At 46.6% G+C, this 27,112-nt stretch overlaps 1 protein-coding gene across 3 annotated transcripts in view; it reads right to left on the bottom strand.

Moving 5' to 3' along the window:
• Window positions 1–27,112, bottom strand: part of GUF1 (GTP binding elongation factor GUF1) — a 719,613-nt gene that overhangs the window by 143,898 nt on the left and 548,603 nt on the right. For all 3 annotated transcript variants that reach the window (XM_069631727.1, XM_069631729.1, XM_069631728.1), the window contains one exon: window positions 13,583–13,684. In XM_069631727.1, the coding sequence (XP_069487828.1) occupies window positions 13,583–13,684 (102 nt within the window). The remainder of the gene's footprint in view (window positions 1–13,582; window positions 13,685–27,112) is intronic.

Raw genomic sequence — 27,112 nt, 5'->3', positions numbered from 1 at the left:
GCCGATCAAACCTGTGCAGATGGATAGAGCTACACAAACAATAGTGTCCAATCGAGTGTTCAAAATGTACCTGCCCATTTCTTTTCCATCTCCCAACTTCTGATGAATAGGGAGATGCATATCATGCGGCATTTGTGTAGCTGTCTACTTGGTCATAATCCACAACTATGGCCATTTCTGGTCAGTGTGCAAGTGGTGTTGGCAGTTTGAAGGACCAGATCTCCTGGCTGAAATTTTACATTTGTGCAGATTCATTGTACAGTGACAAAATGAGAAAAGCAGTCAGAAGGACCCTGCGCTGGATGTCTTTGCAATATGACATTGTTGTAACATCTCGAGTCTTGGGCATCCGGACTGGGCCTTATTCCCAAATGGTAAACAGGCTTTATAAAAAATATAGGCACAACACTAAATGGGACGGTACTTAAATGCATTCAACATCTTGCATGGGATAAGGATGGGAAACCGGTTTATCTAGCATCCGTAGACTTAGAAGCTTTTGATGCCCTGGATCGCCGGTTATCTTTGGTCCAAGCTGCAATGTTGGGGAATGCCAGGGGGCATTCCGCGACTCATTATTGGACTGCACGAAAATTCCATGGTCCATGATTGTCTACAGATAGAGGTGTGAGGCAGGGGTGCGTGCTTGCCCCCTGCCTCTACAATCTATATATGGTGGACATAGGAGCCTACTTGAGTGCAAAGGCACTGGTGACCCCTAAAATAAAGCATTAGCGCCCCCATGTGGTTGGCATATGCCAACGATTATTTAATATTTGAAAACACGCCCATGGGGTTGCAACACCGATTAGATGGATTTGCTGGTTTCACCAAGGAACATTCCTTGAGTATTAAAATGACTAAGACAAAGCTTATGGTAGCAACACATTGGAGGAAAAAGGTACCATTTAAGTGGTTCATAGCAGGGAAGAGCATGGATAGGATTGAATCTTCTGTGTATCTTGGCTTCCTGATAAAATCTAAAAATAATAGGACTAACACTGATACTTGGCTGAGGGAGAAGGCTATAAAATTGGCGGGTCAACTATGAGTTGACTCGCGTTATGGAATGTTCGCCTTACTACCAGCAATTCGTTACTACCAGTCGAAGATAGTACCCAAGTTGCTATATAGCACTGAAGTATACCATACATCACTACTGGAATACCCATCGTTCTTGGAGGCAGTAATATGGAGAAGAGTTCTTCATCTTCCGAATTCTATTCCTCACTTGGCCTTGCGCCATGAACTTGGCCAAATTTCGTTAAAAGCTAAAGCACACTGGCACTATCTGACTTTCTACAGGAACATGTTGGTTGCCTCCGAACCTTCACTTTATCATGTCCTTAAGTTGCGGATACATGGGGCTGTCAAGTTATTGCTGAATTTAAGGCGCTTGCAGCCGATCGTATTGAAAATATTGGCTGTAGTGTTGGGGAACTCATTGAAAACTCCTGTAGGGTAAAGAGAATATTTTATGATTTTGATTGGGCGACGACATTGGAGGTGCATCAATATTCATCCCCGTCACATCCGAGGGAGAATCACAAGAAACTGGGAACCTTGCATCTTATCTTTCAATATACGCAGGCATGGTCTCTCGTACCCCATTTATGAGCTTTCGCTTGAATTTAATTCATACTAAGGCTGTACCATTTAGTTATTGTCTTATTCAGGAACACTGACTTGCATGTAGATTCTGTGATGAAGGCACACCGAAGGAAACATTGAAACATTTGTTTATGCACTGTAAGTGAGTATTTATTGAGAGGGAAGGCTTTTGGAAAGGTCTTAAAGAATCTAAACAACTTCAGATCAGACACTGTATGGAACTATTACCGGTCTGCAAAGACCCTGCTGTGGTAACTATGTGGTTGCCTTTCTTAGAGTGCCGAACTTGCAGTATTTAATTGATATGAACGTTTTATTCATTGATTTAGTTTGTTATGGACGGTTTGTTATGTATGTTTGGAGATTTTGTTTTGTATGTTAAAGGTTGAATTGTATTAACCAATAAAACATTTTTTTTTAAACCCTTACTAATTGGGAGCAAGCGCCAAGGATGAGAGTCCTGCTTGTTAGGAAAGATTTCGTAATTGTAGGTAATTTTCCTTCCATGTGGCAACCCCTAAACTTTTTGCTGTTGTTTTTCACCTTGTTCTTGACTTTGCCAGAGAAGTGCAGCCTTCTGCCGCACTCCTCTGGGCTTTCGCTCCTTTTCTTATGGGGAAACTGACATGCCCTTAAGACAGTCAGTACCGGGGAACGCTGTTTCCCGTAGTTTCTTTTATCGTGTTGCGGCTTTCGCGCAACATGACACAAGAGGGCACTGTAAGCTAAGTTACAGCTCTCTTGGGTCTCTAGCCTTCTACAGGCTCTAGATACTCTTTTAGGATGGTATTTTGATCGGTGCAAGTCATTCAGGGACTGGAATGGTGGCAGCGATCGTTTTGTTTATTTTGAGCTCCTTTTGGAGTTCTGAGCACGTTTTTCGCACTGAACCCAAAATGGTGGCCTGGCTCCCAAAATGGCCAGACCACGAGGCTCCTTTGTCTTGTCCACTGACCGTCTTGCTCCCTTCACCTTCCCCAGGTCGAGCGACCCGGGGCCTTCCTTATTTGGGCATGTACTTTCCCGCGAAACGTGGTTGCTTTCGCGGGCTTCTACATGTCGTTTGTGTGCCTCCAGGGTGTGGGCTGGGATGTCTGGTCCCAATACACATCCTGGGTGCCAGAGAGTCTAGGGTAGTGTGAATGCCTGGGACCACCGTGGTCCGTGATTGGTCCGCGTATGGTATGTGTGTTGATGAGCGGATCTCCCATTGGCTCCCCTCCGTTTTGGCGCGAAGGGAACCGTGGATAAGAGGGGGCTGGAAACACCACTACCATGTCGATCTCCTGAGTTCTCACGAACGAAGGAATACAGGAGCCAAGTATCCTGCAACCAAGAGGCTGGACCGAGGAATCGCTGGTGACCCGCTGAAGGAATCCTCCTTTGCACTGCTGTCGTCCTGTGAAATCCTTTGCTCCTTTGATCGAACCAGAAGGCCTGTACTGGTGCTTCGACCTTTGGAATAGCAGGAACAGCTATTCCCGGCGACTTCATCATCTCCTGCCAAGTAAGCCTTCGGAAGTGTCTCTGGGCCATCCAGTTGACTGACCAGCTTACAAGGGAGTCCTGCTCTGTAACCGCCGCCAGGTTGTGTTGTATTTCGAGTCCTGGTCACTCTCCCACGCTTCGTACACTTGGCGTTCCCAAGTCTGAAGGGAGGAGTGTACATTTGGCTCGGATACACACGGCCGCTCCGTTGTCCTGCTGCGGCAACAAACTGTGCTGGTTTTGTCGATTGGGACGTCTTTTTGCTCTACACGACTACGAGGCGTTCCCTGCTCTTCTGAACCTGCCAGCTGCTGAAACTAACGTGGAGAAGCCTGGGTCTGCTTGCTTCGGGGACCGGTGAGTAGTTTAGCTAGGATCTGGTCGCCCTCCTGCAGTAGCCCATTGCTTTTCCCCGCTGTGTAAAAACAGCACCCTTTTGTCCGTACTCGCGCTCTGCTTCTGCTCGCTGTGGAGGCTGCGCTTGAGTTGCGGAACCTGTTCTCCTTCTGCTGGGCACTAACCCGAACTGCCTGACTTCCTCCGAAGAGCTTCCCCTTTTGCCCGTTGGCACCGGCGTGGCAGGTACTTTGAGCACAAGGCTCCACTCTTCGCAGGGCTCGGACTTCCATCTAGTTAGGTGCCTCTGAAGGCGAACTGAGTCTAAAGCGTTATCGCACTGCCTGTTTTCCTTCCCTTGCAGGTGGACTACACATTTCGTGCTTATAACGCTAGCGACTGTTGTATTTGTATATATATTGTGTTGATATGGTATGTGTTGGTTTAATATTGTGATATTGTGATTTTCTCGCTACGGACATTATTTTAAAGGCCTTAAAATAAATGTGTATATATTTTTGATATAACAACAGTTTGGAGTAGTTTGTAAGCGCTCTTGCTTTGTGTGCTCATTGTGGGCTTTCAGTCACCCTCACCCCTCTTGAGACCTAGTCTTGACCGCCGCGATCGCTACCTTGATTGGTCTGGCTCGTCCAGAGGTTACCCTGTTCCAAGTAATTAGGTTGGCCTTCTGAACTTCTGCGCCACCAGGACAGAGTTCAGAAATCCGTCTTAACACTGCTCAAGGGTATCTGTGAAAGAATGGACCCTCTTTTCAAATGAGGGTGCTTGAAGGGCCAAGGACTTCACAACCCTGGCCACAATGACTCGGAATGTTACACTCCAGAGCTATAACCCTACACCCACCTGCCTTCCCTCATCCCATCCTTGCTCCTCTGCTACCCCAGCATTCTACTTGTAATCCCTGGTGTGCATCCCCTATGTACAGCGCCGGTAGCTCACAGCCATAAGCAACCAGAGGCAGAACTAGCATCAGCTAAACAGGAAATCGTGCAGAAGGCCCAGCCTCTGACCAAGCTGCAGCTCTAAAGGAAACGAACCACAGAAAAGGCCCCAATTGTGACAATTGCAAAACCATCCAACCCCCTACACAAGTATGAATCCAAAAACCACATTTAAATGCTGCACACCCGCGGAGGAGTAGCTGTGCCTATATTAAACAAGTCTGAAAAAAAATGTCAAAAATGTATGTGGTTGTTTTGATCCTAGGTTCTGTGCACGTAAAAAAGGAACAGGTCACAGGGATGTGCAGCTTTGTTTATGGACCCAGGACATCACTTTTGGCACTCAAAGTGACAATGCTGCCATGATGGAGTCAGCACAGGTGCACCAGTGACAACAAAAAATGGCAGATCCGGAATACACCTTGAGGGCATTTCAAGAGCTAAGGAATCTGTGGGAGCAAGGTGTCCTTTATGATTGACGTTGATGCCGTCTTGAGGGTTTTGCTAGGAATCTTGCCCAGAAAAGGGAGGCAAGTGAAGAATGCTAGAGGTTACTAGGATCATAAATCACTTTTGTCTGATCTTGTGAATTTTGGGAAGCTCGCCTCCATGACCGATACATTGACAATGCTTTGGAGAGGTCTGAGGGCATTAGGCAGGAGTCAGTACATTTCCAAGAAATATTCCTTTCACTTGATGCAGCCAGGACTGTTACTATGTTCCTACCATTTATGTAGCTTAAATGGGAATTTATTAAGAACACCACATTATTATATAAAACATCACTAAAATTCAGTCAATGAAAAAGGGATGCCTGTGCTTATAGCATATTTTATCACTAATAGTAGGGTCTTTGGGGAGTAATGAGAACCACCAGAGTCATTCCTACTCCTATCCCATATTCCCAGGAGTATGGTCATATTGTTTCCTTTTAGATTCATTCGATAATGACATTTTGCTCAAAAAGGTTTTTACAAGCAAGTGTGTACTTGCATGTTTAAATATTCAATCCCATTGTTTTGCTGGCGTTACTGGTCATTAGTAGATCCCTTGTTCATATTTAGTGACCAGAGAGCATGTGATGATGGCTCTTGGTACCAGTTCTTTACATCAATACATCTCAGGAGAAGTAAACCAGACATATACATTAACCCTGTGGCTCCTCTGCCCCTATCCACTGTGGGAACATTTAATTATTAGTGGCCCCATCCTAGTTCCTCACACAAGTGTGCAATGGTTCAGATCCACAAGGACAACAGCCTAGTTCATGTAATCAGTATCTGCAGTCATTGTTCCTTTCCATCTGTGTTTCCCAGTTTGTCAACCTAACAACTCAGTTGTGTCATGCCCTGGTTGCCCAGACCAGTGCCAGAGTTTACCCTAAAGCATCTCACTTCATCATAGGTGATCTCCGCTCCCTGTTAATGTCTATTCACTCTGCTAAATATATTTCTCCTATCCTCTTTTCTTCCCATACCTCCTTCCATAGTCCATGCATCTCTCTCTCAATCCTCCCAAACTCTCATGGTCTGTCCTTTAACTGCAACCCTCTTTCCACCCCTCCCCTCTTCATGCATCTCTCTCCTCATTAATAACCCGCCCATACTTGCTACATATATCTGTACATCTCCAGTCATTCCCCTGCTCACAATCCACCCCACTCTCTTTTTCCACTTTTCAATATCAATATCCTGCACTACTTATATAACTGCCCTCTGAACTCCCACGTCTTCACACTCAGGCCCTTAAATCATTGAATTTCTTTCCCTCTATACTACCGCTTTCTCCATTTTGTGAATGTCTCCCTCTGCACCAATCTCTTTGCCTTCAATCCTTTCAGAGGTTTACTTCCCAAGCCGCCGTCTTACATCTTAAATCCTTTCTCGGCGGCCCTATGAACAGTGCTCATTAGGTTTAGCCTCACTCTGTATGGCAGGCTAACATCTTCAACGTAGTGCACATTTTCTGCATCCATGGCAATCCATTTTATTCTAGTTGACCATACTTGGTCGGTGTCCCAGATCAACAAACCAGTGGTATCTATTCTGTGCACAAAGGTTTGTATTGTCCAAACACACAAAGAGAGGACAAGGATCTTAAGAGTTGTCTAGTGGGGCCTGAATTTAAAAAAAAGGGCTGGCTCTAAATGATGACAGTTACAGCCAACCTTGAATGTGCCACTGTGTAGGATTGCCATCTGGCAAGGGTGGAAGTGTCCTAGCTTTTTTGATTTTTACTAGTAACAAAATGATACGGGTAATCCATCTCAGAAAGGGTAGTCTGCTAACCAGACCAACCCCCTTTCATTAAACCCATTGTCAAAAGCCTCCTGTACCCCTATGCCCTGCTGCCTCAGTATCAAGAGCTGCAGTATCAAGAGCCTCAGTATCAAGAGCTGCAGAAACTGCTCTCCCGTGGCACATAACAGGTTCAAGAGGTCACAGGTGCAGTTTGAAAGCTGCTGTGCCAGCCAAGTAACTGCACTACAGCAGTTATATCTACACTTCTGGCCCGAACTCAACAGGATTATGATACACTACCCACCTAGTGGCAGGAATATCTGAAAATATAAGCCATACCTATGTCGGTACGGTAGTGGGAAGTTCACATAATTATTAAATCCACATCTGATCTGTAGCATACCAGAGTCATCCCTGTCAGCTCACTCAGCTATGTGAATCCATGCAGTTTTCTGTCTGCCTTCTAATGAAAGACAATAGGCAGACTGCTTGCCTCGCTGGACTCTCTTGGAGGCAAGGTAATGCCCTCCTTGCTAAACCTGGGTCTCCTGGCTGGAGATGCCCTATAAGCCTAGCTTCTAAGTCACAAGTCCTCTTAAAGCAGGCTTGCTTTAGTCCAATGGACTTTACCCTTGAAAAGAAGGGGTCTCTCAGTCCTCCTTTAATTCACTTTTGGACGTTCCAAAGCCCTCAGCCAGTGAGGTGAAGACTGAGTGTCCAAGGTAGAGGTAAGCTCTGCTCCCTAACAAACCCCAGGGCACATTTGCGATAACCTGCTACTGTAGCAAGACCTGTGTCTCTGCCAGCCACACTGTTTCCCAGGATCTCATCTAGCTGAAGGATCCTTTCAGGTGTGTGCCAACCTCTCCCATGCTTGGGAGCCTGGGAAGAAGGACTTATCTTATCCTCAAGCCCCTGAAGTGGGACTCGCAGCACCTGAGAGCCAAAGTCCCTGTTTTTTCACCATCAAACTGCTGCAAACCATTATTTGAGCCTGTTCGGCCCCGTCGAAAACAGGAGCTCTGGGGCTTCCTTTGGCAACTCCCCCAATCTTCGAACCACTACACACTTGAACCAGTTGTACGCTGCACCATGCCAGCTGAGTGTGCTGCTGACTTGGCTCAAACTGGAAGCTCATTGCTCCACCTGCCGCGTTCAAACCAACAGCATCTATGTCGCCGATGGTTGACAGTTGAACCAACCTTAGTGGCCGGATAGAACTGTGACCTTTGAAAGCCACATAAGACCGCCTGACTCGGACAACGCATCTAGTTACCAGCATCTTCGCTGGCAAACCGTCCCCGGTGGTTTCACGATGCGTACTTGGATCCATAGCGAACTTCAGCTTGAGACCTACTCTGCGTCCGGAACAAGGTGAGCACTTCTTTCAAGCCTGCTTCGAACCGCACTAACAATACTGAGAAGCCTGGTTCGACCGTGATGAACAACAAAGAATAGCAAAAGTTATTATTGAACCTTAACTGCCCCCCTGATCCATCTTTGGGCCTTAGAAACTGGTTAGGTCAACTTTGATACAATTTTCGCAACAGAACATATCCTTTTTAAGAACATTGTACTTTTTGATTGCTTTTAACCCCTGTTTCACTAACCAGAGTGCTGCAACTTTAAGACTTATCCTTGGTCTCAAGCCCAGGGACTGCATCTCTCCAGCTGTGAAATCTTTCCACTGGCTCCAGGTGGCCATGAGGATCAAGTTCAAGACCCTCTGCATTATCCACAAGGCTTTCTGGGTCTGTGGTCCTCTCTATATCCAACACTCTATACCTAAATACCTTCCTTCTAGAGCCCTCTGCTCAGCTACCTCAAACTCTGTGCGGGTCAGACGCCTCTCCAGACAGACAGTTGGGGGGGGTTAGATCTCTCTCCTCTGCAGGTGCGTTCCTGTGGACTGGCCTCCCTGCCCCTCCCAGAGTCCGATCAACTGAATTCCGGGATGCCCTGTCTGCACTTCGCCCTGTACCCCCTTCCCTGGACTTCTGATTTGCACTTGCATGATCTGAATTTCACAAGGCCTAGTAAGATCGTTTGTCTTGTCATCCCTCTGTCTCCCCTCCTTGTCTTGTGGCGCCTGGAAACACTGGTGTATAGGCGCGTTATAAATACCAAATCATAATATCATGGCACTCTTTCGGACTTCGAGCCACTGCTACTTTGCATCTGTTGAACTGGCTCGCCACTGCATCGCACCAAGCAGAGCACATCACCAGTTCGGCTTGAAAAACCCACACCGTCGTAGACGCCTTTGAGCCTCCACCTATTCGAACAATGCATCAGGCCACAAGTATTACAGCTTCAAACCACCAGACCTTGACTCGACTGGAGAACTACATCACTCATCGACCGAAACAGACTTGACCTTTGAACCAACCCTGGTGAGCCATCCACATTCCATTGTTCGAATGCTGCATCAGAACCGAGGGCCAGGTTTGAACCGACTTGAAGCTAGCTCACTGATTGACCCAGTTAGACTCACTGCACCCAAATCTGGTACGACCCTCATCTACAGCACCTCAAAGTCTAGTTCTACACCAGCAAACCACCTAATATTGGAAACTGGTACTTCCAAGTGACTCTGTCACTCTGGGCCACTTTGTGGTGACCTAAAGGTACAGTATGTCCCTTCTGCACCTTTGTCCAGTTAGATATATGCTTTTTAACACATTGTTGCATTTCTTACCCATTTTTCTCCTTGCAAAGTATCCAGAGTGCTTATATCTTTCTGTTCTGCATCTTCTTTCACAGAGGTGGGTTTAATAGCGTTCTAAGTGTATAATGCATTTCACACTTGTATAGTGCTTTCGCCAAAGCACTGAACACAACTCAACAATGCTACAAGTACAAACTGAAAGGATGGGTTACATTGTTCAGTTAGTCAGAAGCCAACAAATGGGCTTTAAGAGAGGAGCGAAACAAAAACAAGGATGATGCTGAACGGACAGACAGGAAGAGTGTACCAAAGCTTGGGTGCAAGCAAGGAAAATTACCGAAATCGTGAGGGTACTCATGGATGTTTGGGGGCAGATAGGAGAAAAAGGGATTGGGAACATAGGGCACGGGCAGGAGTATAGAAGGAAACCAAAGAAGATAGATAAGGGGGAGCCAGACCATGGTTGAATACTATGGAGAGAAAAGAAGAAAGAAGCACTAGCAAGTCAAGAAAAAGCAAGTGATGCAATTAGAAGTTTATTGGCGTAAAATGCTAGAAAACGTGCAATTGCACGTTTTGAACACTCACAAGGCATAGTAGGTTTGTCCCACCCACCCCCCACTGTATTTTATATTTATGTATTTGAACGCTTCGGATCCACATGTCCCCTCCCGTTGACCTATGCGTGTTTTGAAACAGAATTTACTTGCTGTATAAGCGCCCAACAAGCGAACAATAAATAAATAAATAAAAAGGATGAATTTGACAGACATTGAAGGCTGAAAATGGCAGGAGCGAGCAGTGAAAATAATGTGGGAGGAAAAAGAAAGACCACGGTCGAAAACAACCCCCAACTTGCTAGCAGAAGTAGAAAGAGGGATATGGAAAAGGTGAAAGAAAATAGATGAGAGGTGTGGAGGAAGGAATAGTAGAAGGGGGGAAAATAGAATGTCTTTTTTTGACAGCTTAGTGTGAAGAAACAAATCATGTATCCAAGATTGAACTGCTTGCAAATAGCTAGATATGTTATTGTGGATGGAATCAGAAAAAAGCAGGGAAAGAGGTAGATCTGGGTATCGTTGGCATAACAGTGACAGATGAGACTAAAGGATTCAATAACTTGTGCAACCGGGGCAGTATAGGGAGAGAAAAGAAGAAGAGGTCCATGGACTGAGCCTTGCGGAACCCCAAGAAGGCGAGCAGGAGTGTAAAGTTCAGCCGACTAAGACAGCAAAAGAACGATCAGCAAGATAAGTGCAGTGTGAAGAGACTCAGTGACAGCAAGTAATGGAGATTCTGTTGAGTGCATAGGACAGACCCAGACTGAAATCAAATGATTGATTTAAAGTATATTTTTGTATAGAAACTTGTTTGAACATTCTTTTATTTTTGAGGTGTGTACTATTGCTTTTTGGGTTTCTGCTAGCTCACAATCACACCCCTTCTGACAGTATAGCCTTCCCTTGTCCCACGTCATGACCAAAGCTAAGGGTGATGTATCTATTAGCTTTGCCTGTTTAACCTTTTATACATGGGATCAGTGTTGGTTTGCAGAAGTGTGCAGGCTTGGAGTAGGCCGTTTAGACACTACTCACCCTTGTACTCTTGCAGAGCAAAATTCATTTGGTCACAGCCATGAAACAGTTAATCTCTATGATGAAGTTGCTCTCTTATCAAACACACGTGAGCAGTAAACAAGCTTCCCCCAAGATAAGCAATTATCTTCTGTTCCATGCACGCACGGTACAGTATCCTAGGCTTCCATGGGATGGGTGTTAAGGGAGTTTTCCCAAAGTCTATCTGTGGCCCGACTTTATAAAACCTACCCCTTGGTATACAGGCCCCAACTTCTAGTATAAGTCGGAATCACTTAAGGTTCTGGAAGTGTGGCAGAGCAGCTAGGCTTATTTTAGGAGGGAGATGTGAGCTGTAGGTAAGTACCATGAACTCAGTAAACACATAGGCCCAAAGAAACTCTTACACACTTGTAGTTATAGCAAAATAGTTATTTATTTGATATACTCAAGGTTTAATCTCAGGTAAGTAAGTACTATTTTCAACTAAGCAATACAATATTAAAGCAATATTTCAGATGAGTAAACCATAGGTTAAGAATTCTACTTGTAATTGAACACAGTTCAAGGGTGAGTAAAATCACTTGCTATAGCAACTCAGAAAATGTTCTGTTGTAGCAATAAAAAGGTTGAACAACACCGACAGTAGCAGGTTAGTACTTTTAAAAGACTTATTACTTTTCAGATGCCTTAAAGATTTAGCAGTCCATCCCTATCTAGGTATGAATTCTACAAACTCAAATTGAAGATAAAGCATATAAGGCACAGTTGCACAAAAGGCAAAGTTCCAAAGGATTCTTCAATAACAAGTAAAGGACTTTTGTTGGTCAAAAAGGATTCAAGGACATCGGGAAAGGCTCCCAAGTGGCGCACAAGCGTTAGACCTGGGCAAACGGTATGGGTGAACACCCAAACACTACAACCGGCACTCCTGCTGCAAAGGAGCAACAGAATGACTCAAGGTATGTACTACCATGAGTCCTGCAGTACCTGAGGAGTTGTGAAGAAGATGCAGAAGGAATATTTCACGGTGCAGTAGTGGTGGACCCGGTCTCATGTTCCTTGGTCTTGGTAATGAAAGGAGGGACTCTGGAAGGGATGTCGCATCAGCAGTCGAGAGTAAGGTCTCCCAGCAAAGAATTCTTCATGCTCCAATGTCCGTCTGCAGTTTTGGTGCCTTTTTCACAGGTACCAAGGAGGAATGTTTAAATTCCCAGTCAATCCAGCTCGATTCTTCGGTCCTGCAGTCTGGTAAAGCGACTTTGAGGAGAGGGATCTTGCCTCTGGAGTTCCAACAGGAGTCCACAGAAGTTCTGGGAGGATTCGTTCACGGGAAGACGATGCACTGCAATAAGGTTGGAGGTCCCATGGTATTGGCAGATTGTAGCCCAGCAAGGTTGCAGCATGGCGTGGTATGGCTCGTCTTGCAGGTTGTTTTATGGCTAATTGGTCTCACCAGCCAAAGGGAAAGAGGTGCCCTCTTTGGGAGCTCCTATGTTGATTCGAATATGGGGTCAGAAAAGCAGTTGTCTCTTTGCAGTTGCTGGAAAGGGGCTACAGGCATCTCTGGTCGTCTTCTTTGGTTCTTCTGTTTCAGTGGTCGATTTGTCTTGTGCCTCATGATCCTTGCCTTTAATAAGGAACCCACGCTCATCCTCTGCAAACTCTCCCTGCAGTATGCAGAAAAGGGCAGGTGGCTGTCCAATCAGCCCCCCAGTAGGAACTGGTTTCTCCCAGGCACACCAGAAGACAAAGGACAGCAGAGTTTCGGGATCTTCCCCAGTTTCCTGCCCTTGCAGACACGCTGGAGCTTCGGCGGACTTCACAAAGGATTCCCGCTAAAGACAACAGTCAAATCAGGACCTCCCCCACCCACGCTTGGCAATAGAAGGACCAACGAAGGACAAACACATGAAAAAGAAGCTATAATTTTGGGTCAATGGTGACCCTCCTGTGCGTAACCGCAACTGTGAAGACAGCCTCCGAGTACAAATTGTACAAAGATCGGTAGAGCACGTCCACTGCCACCAGCCATAAGTGTATGCCTGTCACTAGAATGGGAATGTTACAGGAGCAGTGAGAAAGGGTATACAAGGTAAACCCTCAGCACTCCACATAATGTGGTGTGTGCTGATCTCACAAAAGGAAAAGCTAAGAAGCATAACAAGTATCTCCCTAACCTTGAGAACAGTAGTTCTTAAGGAAAATAAAGGAATATAAAAAGGAGAGCCCAAAGGGCTCCCTGCAACACTTTACAAAAGGTGCTGTGTGCTGCAAAAGCGTAACACATATGCCTTTAAAAAGTATGGAGGACAACAAGACTCCATAAAGCAAAGTAAAAACGAAATGAACAGGGTTCCCATGGTCAGAGCAAAAAGATTAAATGAGGAGAAAAAGGCTCCCCTCATTCAGGAGAACAAGAAAAAGGTCCAAAGTCCAGCAAAATGTGCTGCGTGTCTCACGGGTAGAGGGGGGTTTGACATAAAAATGAAAAATCTCCCCTACAACGGGTGAAAGGATATATGTAGCTATTTCTCTTCATGTGAGGGTGGGAAAGGGTGGGTCAGCCAAAGAAAAAGTCCAAGGGACAAATGTATACTGGGTAGTAAGGGGTAATGAAGTCTGAAATACCTTTCCTCACACATCAGATCTCTCCTCCAGAATTTCAAATCTAGAGAATATTCAATTGCACATACTCACTTATGCACAATTGTTGTAAGTTCCTCCACAGGGCGCCCATTTAAGAGAATTTCCATTTTAACGAGATCTGCTGGCTGGTATCCTGCTTCTTCATAATCAAAGCTGCAATAAAAAAGGGGTTGAGTTCTACAAACAAAACAAAAGTGCAATTGTAAACAGATACTCTTACTGATGTGTATTTCTGGAGCAAAATGGCATTGCATTTTGTACATATGCTGAACAGTAACTAGTTCAAACAATTAATGAAATGTTGTGCTAAATGATGATTACCACACATTAACAGTTATGCATATTGCATATTTTGACCCAAAGCGAAGCACTGCACAACTGGGAGTGCACTATGGCCAAATGGCATCACTAGCAATTTGTGGTATTAGCTTGAAGTAAACATTGCTTTATGGGTACCAAGCAGTTCTGTCTTTAGTGGCCCATGCTCCAATTTCTCTATAACCTGTTACCGTGGTGGCTGGCTTTCACACTTTATAAACCTAAACAAGGGCATCAGCATTGATTGTTCCCTTATATAAAAATGCTATTAGTCAAACTTCAATCACAAATGCTTTGGTCAGGCCTGTAACTGACGCCTGGGGGGCATTATCAGGGTCCTAGGTGAAATGATCTTTTTAAAAAGATATTTTCACTTAAAGACCGATTTAGACAGGCCGCTCTGTGACCGCACTGGGCGGTCGTTCTAAATCCAATTGTAACGCCCCTGCCGCACACGAGTGCGTGCAGGGCCTGACGGGCAGGTCGGGACCCGGAAACGCAGGACCAGGAGAATGGGTAAGTGTGTGGGTTCGTGTGCGTTAGTGTGTGTGTTGTGTGTATGTATGTATGTATTTGTTTGGGAAAGTGGGGCAGGGGGATTGGGCTGAGAGATGGTGGTTCGTGGGTGCGTGTGTGTGTGTGTATGTATGTATGCATGTGTTTTGGTTTGGGGAGGGATGGGGGGCGGGTATGAAGAATGGGAGATCAGGGGACGGGGGAGGGTGTAAATCCCCGAATATGTAAAACATAAAAAGGGATACTGCATTTTAAATGTCTCATGAGAAAAAAATCTTCCTGGTTTTCAGATAAAAAGAAAAATAGGTCAAAGCAAATCAGTCTTTTTCTGTTGAGACCTTTAAAAAAAGGTATTTTCACATAGAGCCATTCTCAGACAGGTAATCTGCCCCCCCCCCCCAACCTCCACGCCGCTGAGTTCCATTGCTTTAAAAGACCACACAATCGTAGTAACTTTGCACTTTTTACGCACTGTAATACCTTGCCACATAAGACAACACTCATTTCAAGACATTTTGTTTCGGGATCTTTCAGTTTCAACAATTAGTCTATAAATGTGCTTTTCACTGTGGTTCTCTGTCTGGTAACCACTTTGTTGCTTGATTACGGTCCTCCCGTTTGGGTACTTCTTTCTCTTCTTTACTGGGGAATAGGTTATTTTAGTATCTTGGTCTTTCTCAGAAAGCCCCTCTAGGTCATCTTCAAAGTTCTTCTCTCACTCAGGGATCTATCTCTTGGCCCGTCTCCAAACTTCCAAGTGCTGCTTTTAATTGCCCAGCTTCAGGATCTTAATGTTGTAATGTTTGAATATCCACCTCTGAGTCTCTCCTTCCTGTGTCAGATATGTCCGTCTCTTGGCCTATCTCCATGTGTATTTATTCTCAGTTGCTCTTTTACTCGCTCCACTTCAGAATTTGTTGGTTTTCTCTCTTTGCAGCCTACCTCCAGGGATTTTCTCCCCTTTAATCTTATCTCTGGATTTGCTTCTTCATGCAACTCTGGGAGGTTTTCTTTAGTTTCGAGTCTTTGGGTTACCTTCATCTGGTACCTTTTCCACAGTTTCTATGTGTGTTCCCCCTGGGATTTTCTTCCTTTGGCCACTCTTAAGGGCATTCTTTCACTTTCCTCTCTGTGGCATTTCTTCTCCTTAGCGCAACTCCAGGATTCCTTAAAACGTTCTGCTCTTTGTCGTTCTCTTTGTTTTGGCCCCCTCTGGGTGTTTTCTTCCAGTTCCGCTCTTGTGTTCTCCAGACGGTCTTCTAAATCACAATCTTTGGGGTTTTGTTCCTTTTGTACCCCTTTCCATTCTTTTCCTTTGGGTTCCTCTCTCTCTGGCTCTCATTGCCCTTGTTTGGGTCTTTCGTTAACCCACCACGTGTTCTTGTTTTTTGGGGAGAGGGCGAGGGTTGGGATTTCCTCATAACCCACTGATTTTTTCTAAGGGATTTCCTCTTGATCCTGTTGGTGGATTTTTCATACTTTTAATTCTTTATTTAACTTGGCCTTCCTTCTTTGATTGAGGACAACAGCAGAATGTTCTGTCTCTCTTCTTTCGTTCAGTTTCAATTCCTGCCCAAAACCCCTGGCATTGACGATTCTTTCCGATAGTAGTTAGCCCCCGTGACATCCTTTAATAGACTGCAAGGACCTACTTATGGAATGTATTTACCTTGTAATAATAGATTCATATTATGGAGAAATATACCTGATCTAATATCCGACCACAGCTTAAGTGCTATCCCATAATCTGGGAAAAGAAACAGGTTGTTTTTCATCTGAAAATTTGGTCTTATTAAAAATAATCCATCAAGAAATGTGGGACCCTCAGGTCGTTTACAGAAAAAAAAAACACAACCTGCCTACTGTTATCTCACTTATGTTTGCATCACACAATAACATAATAAACAATATTATTCAGATGATGTGCATGGGCAGCTTAGTTGGCATGCATATAGTGTGTTTGAGCATAACATTTTGTTAGAGCAGGAAGGCTCGCAAAGGGCCCAGTGAGCATCTCAAAGACCCATCCAGTGCGGGTATGGTATTGCCTTGGTAGGGATTCCCCTTGTGAAACTTGGACCATTTGGTTGCAGTTGTTTCACTGCATTTGGTGAAAGAACAAGTTACTCTCTTACCTGGTAACGTTCTTTCGATGGGATGGTCCGACGACATATTCCATATTTATGACAGTAATCACCGCAGCACAGCTGCAGTGATTACTGTCATAGATATGGAATACGTCGATTCGATTATGCGATGCATAAGGACAGTACGCCAATCAGTGTGGATACTCGTCTGGGGGCCCTAGAGCAAGGGGGTACCATCAGGAGGAGGGCCTCTACCCTAGAAAGTGTACTAGTGGAGGGGCATCGCTGGTACTCCTCCCAGCTGAGGATGGGGTGAGTGGCTGCACCTAGGAACAAAGGTGCTGGCCAGGCAGCAAGTAACCCTCCCCCCACCAGCAGCAGATTGACAATTAATAAGGTGACGCTCCTGGCGCCAAGACAGACAAGGGCCTGTTTCTGCTGGGGCCCTGAATTGCGCTAAAGAGAGGGACTCACCCTTTCCCTTAATCTTCTGGGAGGACACTGCATAATCAGTACCCAGCAGGCATGGGAAACGCAGCTTTGACCCAGGCAGGGGCCACCCGCTGTTTGCAAAGGCAGAGGAGACAGGCGCTCATTTGACTGTGGAGAGGGCGGACCCACGTACCAAGGAGCACGGACCTCATGAACCAACCGGTGGGGATCTCCACAGAGCCCATGTCTAAAGGGAAAGAGAAAGGTAAGGAGACCCCAGCTCACCCAGCAATGGTACCGCAGGGGGCAGAGGGCACCCTAAGCAAGTGCTGGCTCCTTGACAAGATGAAAAAACCCTCACCGGCCCCGGACGTGACTGCTGGAGAAGGGCCCTGACCAGCACTGGGCCCCAAGGGGGTCAACAAGGAAGACTTAGTGCAATGCCTAGCCGATCTCCAGACACAGATTACGGAGTCATTCCCAGAGAAATTCTCTTCCCTGAGGTTGGAGCTCTACTCTATCCCCACCCACCTTGTAAATAGTTCTATTTATAGTTCTAATGACCTGTTCATGTTTGTAAATATGCTTCTCTCACTTTTGTACCTGTTATATTGTAAAGCGCTTTGGCTTAAAGTGCTATATAAATTCAATAAACATAAACATAAAGGGCGCGGTGCAGGAAATCAAAGGGTAGCTCAGAAAGCTAGGGGAGAGAGTGGACACCAAAGAGCGAGCTACCCAGGAATTCTCAGAGGACTCCAGGAGAGCATAGGGGGCACTAGAACAGCTATCTTGGCTTTTGCACAAACTGGACCTCCAATGCGAAGACCTCGAGAACAGACTGCAACGCTCTAACACACGCCTCAAGAATGTTCCAGAGGAGGTTACAGATAGAGACATCAATGGGACTATCCAAACATCCTTCGCAGACCTGCTCCTGGAGGGCCACCCCCCCCCGCCCACCGGATGGGATCCGCTTAACCAGAGAACACAGAGTCGGTCCACTGCAGAGTGAGCCGGAGGTCAACCCCAGTGACGTCCTGGCTACCTTTGAGTCCTATGGTCAAAGGGTGAAGATTTGAAAAGCTGTACAAACTGCCAACTCATTAAGAATCAATGGAAACGAGGTCCAACTCTTCCAGGACCTGGCTCAATATACACCATTGTAGAGAAGATTGATGGGACTGGTACTTACAATTCTGATTCAAGAGAAGATTCAATACAAGTGGGCATTTCCGTTTGGATCGTTGTTCATGTAGGGTGACATCTTGTGAAGAAGGTCCAAGTGTTGTCTTGCCTGGGGACTTTGAGCAACAAACAAAGCCAGGAGGACATGACTCTCAGCTCCCAGAAGAGGCGTCAGTGAGAATGGTTGACTGTGGCAAGAGAGAAAAAACAGCCCTGTGCTCAGAAAGGCTGGGCCAGGTCCAAGGACAAACCGCTTGAGGGGGTGATGGCGAGGATAGTGATAAGGGGGGGGGGGGCCTGCCAATGGCGGCAGGCAGGAATACTGAAATGACAGGGGAAGAAGGGATAAAATTGATGGGGCCCATTGATCAGTTGATTGAAAGTTCAGATTAGCTCACAAAAGGGTAAGCCAGGTGGAGGAGGCACAAGCTGAATTTTGGGATCCTATGGGGAGGAGTAGTTATGCCTCCCTACAGTTTTTGGGCCCAGGTGGTTTTCCAGGTGCACAGTCAGGGTCCCTGGGGTGTCGCTAGGAACTATGGGCCAGCCTGGGTGGTTGTTGTTGTGGGGGCAGGGGGAGGTGGGAGTTGTGGGTGTTGGTGGTTGAGGGGGAGGTGGGGGGGAGCTGCTGTACACTCCGGGGGTACCAGTGATGGAGAGAAGGGGGAGGCCGTCGGGGGGAGGGATACCAGGGGACAGCGGCTGCCCACCAGGTTGATCATACAAGGGGACTGCTGGAGGGCACCAAGCGGCGTTAGAGTGGGGTGCCATGGGGGAGAGGGGAACCGGTGGAGGGAGTTGGGATGAGCGTATGTCATTTTCAAAGTCCTCACATATAACATTAGGGTACTGAATTCCCTGGTAAAACGGTGCAAGGTGGATCAGTTCTTGAGGCGGGAGAAGCCAGACTTTCTAGCACTCCAAGAAACCCACATTAGAAAGAGTGATAAACAAAGATTCTGACTACATACATACCTGCATGTATTTCAGGATAATGCGATGGACAAGACAGTGAGTCCTGATCGCCCTTAAGAATATTTCCAATCTGGTGGTCCAAGACACGAGTGATAACAGGGTTGCTTTTCCTTTGTCAAGTTTTGAATCAACATGGACACATTTTCACTAGAGATGGTGTACGCGCCGAACTCGGGGCAAGACAGGTTCCTCATAGCAACAATGGCTGAGCTAGAGGGGATGGAGGAGCAGAATGTCATTTTGACCAGGGACTTTAATATGGCCTGTGTGCCGGCAGAAGATCATAACGGTACGGGGCAGAATGCTCATGGCGCCCCCTCCCAGCGGCTCCATGAGTTGTTCTAAAGAATGAGTCTGGTGGACGTAGGGCGCACATGCATAGGCGCAGAAGCAGGGTATAAATTCTACTCCCACGTGCATAGGTCACTACATTGTATCAACTACATTTGGGTGTCCGCTCGGTTGGCGGGGAGAATTCAGGAGGTTTCCCTGGGCTCGATAGCACTGTCTGATCATGCCTCACTGGGGGCAACAGTCAATCTACCTCAAGGCCCGATGGGGCTTTGGCAGCGGTCCCTTCCAGAATGGATTCGCACTGATGCAGTTTTGTCATGGCAGTGGGGGGAAGAAATCAATAATTACTTCTGGGAAAACGCCATGTCGGACCCACCCCCCCCCACTCTCCCGGGGATTGGTGAGACTTGTGTGTATAAGTGAATGATGGCACAGGTCATGCTTATTATAGGACTTTATTAGACAAACTAACAAGCTTCATAGCTAGGTAGATACATTGCATGTGAACGGCATACATATAGAATGGATCTTTTCAGAGGTGGGCCTGAATCATCGCAGGATGTGTTGTGCGCACAAAACAACGAGGCCTTGCGGTTGAATGTTTCTCGCCCAGCGGGGTAGGGAACACAAACACACACAGCTACATCTTATTAGAGCTTTGCAAAATTAGAAAGGAATGTGAGCGGCCCACCACGAGTAAGGGCTCTGGCCAGTTGTGAAGAACACACCTATGGTAGCCAGGGCAGAGGTCTTGAGCTACCAAAACACAAGCAGAGATTAAGGATACTAACACCCCCCAGGATAATGGCCATCCCACTTGAACTACCAGATACCAATGAGTAAAACTCCTAAATCCTTCACTATTTAGACTGATTGGTGGGACCTGCAGGAAACTCAGGCTCGCCCGGAGGAGGGGTAGCAGAGTACAAAAATGTCAGGGATTTGTACTGGGGAGAGCAAAGGGTGAGGCCAACTCTTATGAGAGTATAACAGCAAGGCATGATGGGGGCGCCTGTGTGTCTGGGAAATGTAGGGGAGGCATGGTAACAAAAGTATGAAACTGACACAAAAGGTAAAATTTGTAAAACCTTTATTAAAGTTTCTGTGTTTTGAAAAACTCCTACTTTGCCCTATTACTAGGATGGGAGCAGTCTCGACCATCAAATAATAAATAAAACAGTTCTAGTCGAGTCCGTCAAATCAAAATGGCCTATGCTAATAAAACCTAATTCCTGCCCCATCTCTTGTACAAAAAGTGTATAAAGGAGATATGTATGTAAAGGAAAATCAGTGTTCAAATATAAAGAATAAATGTGGCTGAATCATCTCTCCTCCCCACGTTAGACAGCACGGAGTAAAGCAATCCCTGTAGGCAGGATGACACACTCTGGCTCGGGTTTTTAACACAAAAACAAACATGGATCAAGACATGCCTGACCTTCCACGTTAAAGTCTCTCTTTCTAGTCTTCCAAACATTCAACAAAAGGTTCACGTTGGTACCCCCCCTGTCAGGCTTAGACATTTCACAACAAAAGTTCAACAATACTTGCAGGGGGCTCCCTTCCCCAAACGTATTACACTTCGGGTCTCCCTCAGTCAGCCTCACACCGTTTTCGGATGCCGAAGACTTTCGAATGCGCGTGGCTTTCTCTACAGACCTCCGTGTGAACACTTTGACTCAAAGTTCAACGTTTACTCTCCCCTTCTCTCAGGCTTAATTTTGATAACTTTGCTTTTATAGTTCATTCAATTTATCGCTACAAACAATTCACCTTTCACTAAGACTTTTGAGTAGGCTACTTCCTTTCGCCGGCCCACTCTGTTAACCAGCATCACTGGTTTCACAGCTATCCTTACTTCAAAGTTCATTCACAGGTCTGCCTTTCTTCATCTCTCATCCATACGCGCGAAGCCTTCACTTGCAATATAATGTTACAACTTTAATCTTTCCTCAACACACACCCGTCTCTCGGGTCGCTTGCCAACTCATCGGCCATGTGCGTTTCTTTTTTGTCATTAGAGTTTTCCAATTCACGAGTCAAGGTTAGTACCACAGGCTTGGCCTCGTCTCCCCAACTCTGTCGTGCACCCAAGACAGTCGGTGGCATCCTTGAAGCACAATGCAGCCTTCCGCTTTGGGATCTGGCCTTCTCCACGTGTCTCTAATGGCCTTTTGGAGGCAACTACTTCCTGTTGGGAACTCCTGGTGTTCTCGAACCGCAGCTCTTGTCCCTTGGTCCCTCGCTCTAGTCCAGTAGGTTCGCTTTCGCCCCGGAAGTTCTTCTCTTACTCGTGATCCAGTGTGTGTCTCTATGTCCCGCCTTTTATCCGTGTGAGGAGAGCGAAGTGGCATCAGATGTAGTCAAGTGCCAAAACTTTGCCTCACCCAATTAGCGGGACATGTCCAGTGCAATGTTTAAGAGTTAGTCTTGTTACTCTCAGTTGCCCTCTTCAGCGGCCCAGTGTTTGTGCAGAAAGGGGGAGGGAGTTGGGACATCGGAGAATAAAAATAGGATGGGTTAGGTGTACATAAAAGGAGGGGAATACCGTGTCTCACCACTGGCTGCCTCACCCCCACTCACTGAAGATCCTGCATACAGTGATCCTCCCACACTGGTCCACCCCCAGGAACTGGATCCAAAAGCGATGGCCATGTCCTGGATGACAAGTCCCCGAGGACCGGCGGGTGAGACACCCTTTGGTTTCTCACAGAAGGGATGCTATATTCACAAGGACCAGACGGACCTCGACGTTATCCACTGAGCCTATATTGCTGGCCAGGTGCACATCATGTGATCATGTTTATGTTTATCTTTATTGAGTTTATATAGCACTTTACACCAAAGCGCTTTAAAGAATAACAACAGGTACAGTAATGAATGAAGCATAAATTACAAACATGAAACAAACCAGTGGTACAATATTTAGAACAATTTACTCAGAAGCGGGAGGGTGAAGGCGAGAGGGGAAGGGGGGGACCCCGGGTGACCTCCTATGCACTAAGGTAGTTAAAGTATCCAATTTGGGGTCATTGGGAGGAGGGGGGAGGGGAAGGCAAGGGGCAGAGGTATGAGGGGGAGAGAGGTAGGGAAGGAGAGTCAGGGGGGAGTGGAGAAGAAGGGCTTTCAGGGAGGAGCGGAAAGATGCGTAGGTATGGGTGGAGCAGATAGAGAGAGGTATGGAGTTCCAGTGGAGGGGGACCAAGAGTTGGAAGGAGCGGAAGCGCGAGGAGGCACAAGGGGCTGTGGGTACAGTGAAGGTGGCGATCAGCTGAGCGGAGAGAGCGGGAGGGAGAGTAAAATGAGAGGAGGGAGGAAAGATAGGGGGGGCAAGGTCATGGAGAGATTTGTAGACAAGGCAGAAGTATTGGAATTTCGATTCTGAGAGGAAGGGGAGCCAGCCGAGTTGAGAGAGTGAGGTAGAAATAGAGTCTCGAGGGCTAAGAAGACAGAGTGCGGATAGAGGACTGGTAGATGGATTTTAGGGGAGTCAGGTGAGAGACAGGGAGTCCAAAGAGAAGAGGAGCAGTAGAAGAGACGGGAGAAAATAAGGGAGGAGTTAGAAGTTTAGAAGCGTTTAGACCTCAAGGCATTCTCACAAATGGGTGCACCACGTTTTTTTCCCTAGAGGGTTGTTACTTCTTTGGTCTGGTAGTCAAGAGGTTACTCTACAAATTGGTGTCCTGATTCCAGGCTGCACATTCGGAGCCGCTGCTCCCACCTGCAGGGAACAGTCCCTTGCGCGCACCTTGGAGAGGTTTACATTAGTCCTGCTATCAGAATTCCTGTCTGTTCTTTGGAGCGGGGCACTGTCTCTGGATTGTGCAGGCTGTTAAATTGGACCCCATGACTGAGGATTTCGGGAGAGCACGTAGATGTAAGTGCACCTTTTGCACAAATAAATTAGTGGGGTAAGGGAGGGGAGTGTGAGTGGTTGAGGGCGTGAGGAATGGTGTAAGTGCAGGAAGTGAGGAGTGAATGGAAGGTGGGGAAGACATAATAATAATAATAATAATAATAATAATAATAATAATAATAATAATAATAATAATAATAATAATAATAATATGGCATTTATATAGCGCTACGAACCCTCAGGTATCTGAGCGCTGCTTATTATTACCCACGGTGTGTGGTGCTCATTTATCGACCTCGGAAGGATGAAAGGCTGAGTTTGGCCCTGCCGGGATTCGAACCTGCGATAGCAGGCTCTGCACGGGTGTCAAAGCGAGCGCTCTACTCGCTGTGCCACTTGACCGGCTAAGGCATTGTATATAGGTTCCTTTGATTATAATAGAGGATTGTGTTGTAACGGGACCCTTTCCCATTTCACTAGTGAAGAAGATAGTGCTGTGTAATGAGGAAAAAAGGATATGGATAGAGGCTCCATATATTTAGTGGGCCTGGGATCCCTTCTCCCAGTTTAAGGGGGGCGTGAGGACGAGCAGTAGTTGTGGTAGAGGCCCCTTATGGATCTGGGATCTCCTCCCCAGATATACAGGGGGTGTTGGAACAAAAGTTTTTATTCTAATTGTATGGTTACTTTTGCTGGGATGAGGAGAGGCAGAGTATGCCGGACTTCTTGTATGAGAACATACTTGTGGGTGGCGTGAGGACATGTGTGAGAGGAGTGTGGGAGGGTATGAATGGGGTGGGGCATAGCTAGCCTGGAACTGTAAGAAGGGGGAGGGGGTTAACGGGTGAAAACAGTCCTGCTGGTTTGGAGCATGGCTAACAGAAGTATTGTATAACGGTGATAGAGGGGTGGCCATGATGGAGACAATAATGCTGTTGGAGTACATGTCTAAGGCTCTTCCTTTATATCGGGAGAAAATCCTTAAGTACCATAAAGAATGGCTAGCAGAGACTAGATGAGGGATGTACACACCATGGCTTTAACAGGGAACAACTAAGCATATTTTGAGTCGCATGTATACCTTTCTGGCAGCTATGTATAGAGGAAAAATGTTGAAAAAAACTAAGGAAGTATTGGAATTGTGCAAAATGCTGGGAGATTTGGAAGCTGTCCCTGCTGATTCCCCTAAAATGGTTAATGGGCCGCCCACCACTTGTAAACCAATCGTAACCTCGCCTACCACGCTGAATGTCGCAGCTCATCCTGCCCCAGTATTCCCTGCTAGGGTGTTACCCCCACCCACGCTGCTTCAGGATATATAAATCCTTCTTATGTTCCTTTGCCCGCTACTGCACCCCCACCGCCCATTATCATAACCTCCTCCTACACTATAGCAACTGAGAGCTAAAGCCCAAGAAGAAATTGCTAGGAAACCACAGAAGGAGTTGAAAGAAGAGTTGAGGAAGGCAGAAGAGGAACTAGCCAGCTTGCGATTAGATAAAAGAGACCGGCAACGAGCACCTGTAGGGACCGATGAATGGAGGGCAGGAGATAATCTGTTTTGAATAGACAGTGCAGATATCAAGGATGTGCATATTGAAAAGGAGGAGGACAGAAGGAGAAGGCAGGTAGACAGTTTGGATTATGGGATGGTACGATCTGACAATGAGCTTGACCGCACTCGAGCAGGAGAGGAGGAGTAGGATATCGTGGATGAGTTGGAGGAGGAGGAGCAGCCTCCCGTGATTTCTCTGCAGGTTGAGAGTTTGTGGGGACCTAGGCTAAGGAATAGGTTTGGGCATATGGCAGTGGCAAGACATTCGCTAGCGGGGAAGAGGAAAGTGACTAAGACGGTGGGGGCACAGTTTCCATTATTTCATAAGGGACCGGGTAGCTCCCAGTACATAACATGGGCCCACATGGACAAAACTAATGTAATAAAGGCACCCATTTTAATTACATTTGGTCCCCACCCTCCCTCCCTCCCTCCCCCCCAAGTATGGGCGGCGCTGCGGCATACATATCTAGATATGCCTGACCTTCCATCAATAACGCAGCGGACAATGTGGGAGGAGGATCCCGCCCAGTACATCTTGAAAATACACGTAATGTGGAGGGCAGAGACGGGAGATTACTGGGACCGGGCAATCCCTTTCTTTTATTTTGTGGTGAAAAGGGAACTTTCGAAGGAAGTGCAGAAGACTCTTGACAAGATAGTCGGGATCGAAGCTAAAGGATGGGCAGAAATACAGTCTATTATTGTACACCATTGCAAACGGTTAAAGGAAAAAGAAGGAAACGGCGCAGAGAGCGCAGGAGCGCAGAGGTAAAGAAACTGGTGCAGAAAAGTTAGTGAAAATTGCGCTGGAAGGGACAGTGACGGCAGTACAGACAGAAGGACAGGTAGAGCCCAGAGTGGTCTAGGCAGATATAAGAGCGGCACCTGGTTGGGGAGGTGAATACAATTGGAATGGTGGGTACCAGCCTCAGTAGCAAGGAGGGTTTCCAGGGGGGAATCAGCAAGGAAGTGGGTGAATTTCGGGGGCACAGGGAGGACAAGGTGGTTTTGGAGGAATGTGGCCAGGAGGAGGAGTGGGACAGTGTTGGACATGTGGGTCGATGGGCCCTTTTTCCAGGGTGTGCAGGAGCAGACAAGTAGTTGTGTGCCTGCAGCAGCAACCATGCTCCTATTTGCAGGGAGGCCGAGCACTGTACCCCCAGACTTTACATGCAAGCACGCCCAGCAGTAACATATGGTATGCCACTGTCTACAGCCCCGCCTGCTCCCCCACCGTCATTTTTTGCAGCTGCCAGACCCAGGCTCTGGCAGTGCACCACCATATGCAGTAGTCCCGGGGAAGCAGCAGGGCCCCCAAGTGCAGAATAGTAATGCAGTACCCAATGGCACAGTGACAGATTACCAAGGGGCCACTGTTGTTGGAGGAAATCGATTTGATTTTCCAAGAAAAAATACATACCCATATCAGGACAGCCCACAGAGAACTTTAGCATGCCCAGTTCTATCAGTCACTGCAAACCCAAAATAGGAAACCTTGGTGGGCATTCATATTCATGGTGGATACAGGTGCAAGGAAATCATGCATTAGCGAGGGAGGATTCCCTTTGTCAGGTGAGGTAATGGACATTCAAGGCTGGTACTGTATAATTGGTTCCTTTCACAAAAGAATTAACCATTAAAATAGGTAACAGAGTGATACGGGCCACATTGGTTTTCTCCAACGCGACCTGCATCAATCTGTTGGGCAGAGACACCTTAGATAAGTTCAACATGACCATTTCTTTCACTGAGAGGGGTGTGGCGAGTTCAACCCCCTGCATCTGCTACACGAGGGACATGTATATTATACATGCTTTCCGAAATGAAGCAGTGGCGAGAGGAATGCCCGTGGCTCAGGATTTGCTTATTTATGGGAACAGAGTACTTCTTAGTGCAGTACCGCAGCTGGCCAATCAGTATTGGCACCCCTCCAAATGTTTGTTCAGACCTGCTCAGTCCCAAGAACTTGTTGCAGGGACTATCTTCATTGTGTTGGGGTCGAAGGAAAGGATTGTGTTGATCTCCACAGACCCAGACAGGGGAGAGTAGCGTACGATTTTGTGTATTGATCCAACCCCACCCCTGAGAGATAACTGATGAGGACCATTTTGAGAACAAAGAGAATTATGGGGAGATAATATTGGAAGTGTGTGTCCTGTGCGAAATAATGATACAGTATCGACAAATTCCATGTCTGATGTTATTGGTAGGGAGCGCTCCTTCATTTGCCCGAGAAGATTTATCGCAGGTACCTGACAAATTGTGGACAGGTAACCCTCATGATGTAGGACTCCTGTGGAGTGTTGCACCAATTTGTATTACATTGAAGCCAAGCGCAGTGTTCACCATCAAATACC

Source organism: Ambystoma mexicanum, chromosome 6q, assembly GCF_040938575.1.
Source record: "Ambystoma mexicanum isolate Mex_15411 chromosome 6q, UKY_AmexF1_1, whole genome shotgun sequence".
Lineage (NCBI taxonomy): Eukaryota > Metazoa > Chordata > Amphibia > Caudata > Ambystomatidae > Ambystoma > Ambystoma mexicanum.
This window is presented reverse-complemented; position numbering and strand designations above follow the sequence as displayed.